The 6,761-nt window shown below is 37.8% G+C and overlaps 1 protein-coding gene across 4 annotated transcripts in view; it reads right to left on the bottom strand.

Annotated features, from left to right (window-relative positions):
• Positions 1-1,252: 1,252 nt before the first annotated feature.
• ZNF638 (zinc finger protein 638) overlaps positions 1,253-6,761 on the bottom strand; it is a 70,610-nt gene continuing 65,101 nt past the window's right edge. For 3 of the 4 annotated variants that reach the window (XM_082643161.1, XM_082643160.1, XM_082643158.1), the window contains 4 exons: positions 6,355-6,459; positions 3,901-4,002; positions 3,041-3,159; positions 1,253-1,571 (listed from right to left, as the gene is read on the bottom strand). In XM_082643161.1, the coding sequence (XP_082499287.1) occupies positions 1,506-1,571; positions 3,041-3,159; positions 3,901-4,002; positions 6,355-6,459 (392 nt within the window). In that variant the 3' untranslated portion in view covers positions 1,253-1,505. The remainder of the gene's footprint in view (positions 1,572-3,040; positions 3,160-3,900; positions 4,003-6,354; positions 6,460-6,761) is intronic. The other variant, XM_082643159.1, reaches the window with a different exon arrangement.

Here is a 6,761-nt window from a genome sequence, read left to right as displayed (position 1 = left end):
CCACACGGTGTGGCCAAAAAGAAAAAAATAAATAAAAATAAATTCTTAAGATTAAATACCAAGGTTGATCCAGGCAAGATTAAAGAAGTTCCTAATTTCTCTGGTTTTAAAAGCTTCAGAAGCAGCCCCAGGAAAAGATTCTTTAAGAGTCTTATTTACTCTACTGGTGTTTTGTTTTTTTGGGGAGGGGGCGGGCTGCACTGCACAGCTTGCAGGATCTCAGTTCCCAGATGAGGGACTGAACCCAGGCCTTGGCAGTGAAAGAGCCAAATCCTAACCACCAGACCATCATGGAACTCCCCTACTTTGCCACCTCAACTTGCCAGCACCTTATACTCCAACCTTTTAATAGCTCTTCTCCCTCTTAGTACCTCATTCACCTATATGGTTTTAATTACAACAGACTCTTGGCATTCACAAGCCATCCCTCTCCCCACCATGTTCCTTACTCTGTGGCGCGTAGTATTTTATCATTTTGCTCAGGCTGTGGCTAAGTGTGAACTGAGTGTGCAGTGAGTTTAGTGAGCAACAACAAAAAGATGTTGTGTTCTTCACTCCACTCTTGCTGTGAGCTAACTCTTGTGCTGTGATGGGAGTAAGAGATCTAAAAAAGTAGTTGTTTTTTGTTTCCCTCCATTCACCCTCTATTGTTAATTGGTGCATTCTAATCTAAAGAGATAAAGAATCAGATACTAAAAATTCTCAGTCAGTAGGCTTATGTCTGAAGCATGGCCTCATCTAAAACTTTACAGTACAGGGCTATGTCCAGCACCTAACAATCCAGTGAATTATTTTTTTGTACCTTTACAACTCCCCACAAACATATTAAATAATAATTCAAGTGGTTTAAAAAGCAATTCTTGTGGTCTACAGAAAGTAAAGGCTACTTTGTCTTTGTAGTTTCAAGTTAATATTAAATGACTTGCTAGGAGCTACCTTAAATGGGTCCTGGCAAAAATAGCAGATGTTACCAGACGCAGAAAAAATATCTTTCTAACCCATTAAAAAAGTCAAGCAAGGTTTTACTCAAACCTACCTGAGCCAAACATGCTGTACTTGAATTTTATCCAGAAAAATTGAGAGTTTTAAGAAATCTTTGACCTGTACCAGTTGAAGCAAAGCCAAACACTGTCATGCCTATGACTTCCAGTAACACAAGAAGAATCCCCAAACTTCCCAAGTCTCAGTGGTTGTAGAGAAGCCTGTCCGCGGAGGCCAGCAAGTCTTTAATAAATCAGCCACAAACACATGGTATTTTAAATATACAGTAGGAACATTTATTTTAACACTTCTAAAAGATATTTCTCCATGCCTGATGATTTGATATAAAAATCAAACCCATCATACTTTCCCCTTCAGTCTCTCTACATCAAGGGCAATCAGAACTTTGTACAACATGAATATTTGCTTCTGAAACAAAAATTACAAATTAAGTGATAACAAAAATACACAAATCAACTGGACCCTAAACGAATTTCTAATGAATATTTTCCCCTTTCCCCCAATCACCTAGAGCTTCTTTCTTCAGCCTCATTCTGCTCCTTTTCCTTTCTTTGCTTGGCCATGAACTTCTGTTAAAAGCAATTCATAATATATTTATTAGATGTTGCTTTGCTGTGTTACAAATGTATCTATTTCATTGTATTTACAATTTAAAGAGCTTGATCCTACAGAATAAAGATTAGAAACACAGTGCCTTACATTAACATTCCTTCCTTCCATTTGTGAATCATCTGATATTTATGATATACTTATGCATTATCTTGATGCTTGGGGACTCAGTGGTCAACAAGATAGATAAGGCCCCTTACCTAATGGGGCTGACATTCTAGTGGGGGAAGAGAAACAATAAAAGAATAAACAAGATAATTTAGGGGGTGGTGGTAAGTATTATAAAGGAAAGAAAGACTGTAAAGCAAATGAGATTGACTGCTTTTTGGGGTGGGAGGAGTGTTCTACTTTAGCTAGGTCTTTCTTTGTCAAAGGCCTTTCAGGGAAGCTGTTATTTGAGTCGAGACCTAAAAGATGAGGAAGAACCAGCTATACAAGGGGGGTTGGGAGAGGGCAAAGGAACAGCAATATAAAGGTGCAAAGGCAGCAAAGGGGCCTTTCATGTATGAACAAAAAGAGAGCCAAAAAAGCTGAAACACAGTGAGCAATAACAGTGAGGTCAGAGAAGCAGGAAAAAAATCAGATCATGTAGGGCCTTACAGACCCACAATAAGTTTGGATATTATTCCAAGTGTAATATGAAACCAGTGGAAGATTTCAAGTGGAAAAGTGACATGTTAAGAGCATAGGTAGCACAGCACGATGTTTCAGGGCATAAGCTTAGAATAAAACAAAGGTAGGTTCAAATCCTAAATCTGCCACTAACTAGCTATGTGATCTTGGGGATTAGGTACTCTTTAATCCTGTTTCCTCATCTTCAAAATTGGAACTGATAGCATCTACCTCATAAAATTGATTGGGGGATTGAATAAGCTTCCAGCAAATAACAGCTCAATGAATGTTAGATGAGTGTCTGTGCCACAAACTCAATACAGAGGATATATAAAGCAACTCTCAAATATTCAGGAGGAATCAGAACCAGTTTCAACTATGGCTAATGATGATTCTCTAGAGTTCTAATCTAAATGTGTCCCAAAGACATGTACAACTAAAAAAAGGGGTGGTAGTAGTGAGGAAATGGATTAAATAAAGTTAAGTGGATTCTTTGGCTAGACAAGTCTGAAACTTTAACATGTTATGTGTCCATGACTCTGCAAGAGGGCATCAGAATATATAGTTTCCCACACTTTAATGGAGTGTCACATGGGACTAGTGATATGCAAAATCTACTCTGGCAAACGCTGCCAGAGGAAAAGGAATAAAAACTAGGAGTAACTGGCAAGATACAGTGAAGGACATGAATAGTACTTTGAACTTGAGAGGAATAAACTTAAGAGGAATAAACAAACCTTAAAAAGTTCTTCCAAAAGGAAAGAATGTACATTTTGTGTGGACACTTTTTGATGAGTTAAAAATAAAAAATATCTACCTCTGTATTTTGCTTATGACGTGTACTCCTGCAGTGATTTGTCATTGCTTTTTCACCTGAGTAGAAGAGGGAACAAATTGGACAGAAGAATCCAGCCTTCGGTACAAGAAAGTCTAAATCTAGAGGACAGGAAGAGAGAGGGGGAAGAGAAAGGAAAAAAATTAACGATAATTTCTCTAGAGCTGTGTTAACTTATCTAAACATGATAAACATACTAAGCACAGTATACACTTACGTACAAACATAATACACACTGTTATATATCTAGGGATTAAGAGCAATTAAGCCTCTAATCACAAAACAGAAGTCTTTATTTTTAAACAAATTCTGTAATATTCCAGAGCCTCCAGGAATGGCAGGGAATTCCTTCAGAATAGCAGTTCACTGGAAAAGAATCTGGTAGTCTTTGAAATAAACCTCTTAGGAATCCACTGTTAAAATAAAACAGGGAGAAGAGGCAAAATGATAGTCAACTGTCTGCTTGAGGAATACAATGGGTAAACAAATAAGGTGCCCCTTAGCTCATCTGAGCTGGCCATGCACAAAGTTTGCTAGCTAAGCTTTTCTAGCATGTCGTACTCAACTGGAATTTCTGCCTGGGCAAGTATAACTCAATTCTTACCAGAGCAACAAAGAGAGTACATATCCCAGACTTCAAGAGTGCAATAAAAATATCTTTGCCAGATAAAAACACAGCTTAATAAACTGTTCTCAGAAACGCCAGTGTGCAAAGCTTGCTGATTTCCACTCTAATCATCTAAGCAAGGTCATCGCATTGCTTATCTAAACAACAGAACACTTATTATGGTTCTGAATTTTTATTTCACATGGATAAGGAAAAAATGTCATTTTTACTTTACCTTCAGGGAGATCAGGTGCCACTGATTTCCCCAAAGAAAAGTCCTCAATCTTCTGGCGTTTTCGTTCTGGTTCTGAATCCATTAATCCAGATTCTTCATCAACTAAAGTCATTAAATTTTTCAAGGAAAAAAAAAGTTATTCAAAATAGATTTATAGATTTTATACTAAGTGATGTTATCTGAAGCTAACATCAGATAACCTCTGCCTTCAAAGATTAATCTATGGAAAAAAAGATTAATTTATGGATCATCTCTCTAAGTAAACCATTCTTGGTTAATCCCACCCAACTATTCTTCCAAGAGTCTTTATATAAGGAATAAATGGGTAAATCTGTTCAACCTTATTAAACAGATTCAAGGATATGAGACTAAAGCTTAGCAGCATATTTTATTTTCACATTGTTCAGGAAAAAATTTAAAAGGTAATGCAAGAAGTTCAAGTTCTATATTACTGGCAAGAGTTAACGTGTGTATGCAAAAGTGCTGGGGTGGGAGAAGAGTGCGGATTGAGGGGGAAAGGACACGAGCAGAGAATAATTCTGCTGTCCTGTATTGAAACCCTTCCAACCAAGAAAAACACAGCCTAAACTGATGGACTAAGACCCTTGTTACACTGAATCACAAGTGAAACTACAAACATTCAAACCCAGCAAAGTGAATTAACATGTAAGAAGCACTCAATGTTATCAGCAAAATGCCTAACAGGATCTTGGGGGAAGACAAAAACAAAAACTGGTTCCAAGCAATTCTGGTTACCCTCAGTAGCTGAAATACCTAACTGTTGTAAAGCACTGGACAAATCTCTCTCACATATGTATCATTCATTTAGCTTTTATCTCATGTGAGACAGGCAGGTCAAATCATTATTATCCCTATTTCTTCACAGATGGAGAAAGCAAAACCAAAAGAGGTAAGAAACTGATTATGTCCAAGGATACACAGCCAGTGACAGAGACTTGTGACTTCAAGTTCAGTGCTCTCCCCATGTAACTGGGCTACTCTTTCCCAAATCTGAGGGGATGGTTAGAAACTATGAAATCGTTATTTACTGTTCTCTTACTCCTTGCATTTTACCAGTCATCAAGTCCCAAAGAGTCGATTAAAAAGGCTGTCTCGCTTTTCTTGACTTGATGCTTAAAACAGCCTCCAGTGTCTTGCTACAACCCTCAACAGAGTAATACTTTCTCAAACACATTTGCTGCCAGCACTCCAAAGGCACCTTTATCTAATAATAACAACAACAATAATACATATTATATATAATTACATAATCATTTAAGAGATTAAAACAAATATTTTAAGTTTAAAATTATTTAAAAAATGATTTTCTTAAGCTAGGTTCTTTCATCAAATATACTGTCTATTAATGAAAATAAATGGTTACAAAAGCAGTAAAGAAATGATTCTTTTTCTATTCTTCTGTTGAGATGAGGCAGTTCTAAGCAAGCTGGTAGCTGAAGTTGCCCTATCACAACAGAAATCGAGGGGGGAAAGCCCTCATGAAATTATGCTAGAAGCATTTGTCAGTTAGTGAAACCACTGACTATGGCTTGGTATCAAGGAGAGGTTAAGGGAGAAGAATAAACAAAGGAGGAGCACCCACTTAGCCAAGGGAGAGATCATCAAGGAAGAGGACATAACCAACAGTAACAAATGATGCAGAGAAGTCAAATAAGACTGAATTAAGAAGAAAAAAACTTAATCTAGTATGACAACAAGCAGAAGGGTTTTAGGTTTTTATTACACCTGGTTAGGAAATGGGAAAGGAAGGAGGCCCAAATAAATTGTGGAGCAGCACTGAGGACCCAGCTGAGAGCTAGGTCAATGAGATTCGACTGAATCACAGTTGGTAGTTTTTCCTTAGAGAACATAGGATACAAAAGCAGGAGGGCAATGAGGGTGCTGTTTTCAAAGAGAATGGTACAAGGGATTTAGGATTTTGCTATGAATATGTGGACACAATGACAAATACTTGTTAACTGGAGTATTCTAGACACTGTTCCCTATTTGTCTCAACATAAATTGTATTAATGTTATTAAGACATCTTATTTAATTCACTGGCTGCCTGCTTGGCAGCATCCACAAAGCAAGGGACCTGGTACACAAATAAAAGCTAGTTAATAAATAATTTTTACTCGATGCTGCAACATGGTCAGAATAACCTTTCGTGGGTAATTTCCACGAAAATTTTCCCATTCTATTATAATAGGACCACATATTATTCTCTATTATCCCATTCCATTATGTTCCATTATCTCTATAATTGCAAAGATAAAAATCTTTATCCAGATCTAATCCTTAATGGGCTGCCTTCCCTCACTCCCTCAACTCCCATCCCTGCTCTGTTACAGACTCTTTTTCTACTTTTCTTCTTAGACAGTAGATCTTTGGAACTTTAACCACCTCCTCATATTGTGTTACTCTCTCCCCCACTTCTATCAATCCTGCTTTACCTTCACTAATTTGGAAGGCCTCTTCATCTTTTGCTGGTTCTGCCGTAACAGCTTTTTCTGATGGTGGCGTTTTCCCAATTCTAACTCTCTTGGCTGGCACTTTAGCTTTAAAGAGAAAGTCTAATTTATTGCTACAGTAACAGTGTTTAAATTGCTTTTAACTCTGAATAACGACTTTAACCTTTTTTGCAAACAAGATAGATATTACTCAAATTTGGGAAGGAAACCTATTTCTAATATAAAATAGGAGAATTCTGTTTTTAAAAATTCAGCACTAGGGCTTCCCTGGTGGCGCAGTGGTTGAGAGTCCGCCTGCCGATGCAGGGGACGCGGGTTCGTGCCCCTGTCCGGGAGGATCCCACATGCCGCGGAGCGGCTGGGCCCGTGGGCCATGGCTGCTGGGCCTG

The sequence above is a fragment of the Mesoplodon mirus genome (genome assembly GCF_964341445.2).
Source record: "Mesoplodon mirus genome assembly, chromosome: 14".
Lineage (NCBI taxonomy): Eukaryota > Metazoa > Chordata > Mammalia > Artiodactyla > Ziphiidae > Mesoplodon > Mesoplodon mirus.
This window is presented reverse-complemented; position numbering and strand designations above follow the sequence as displayed.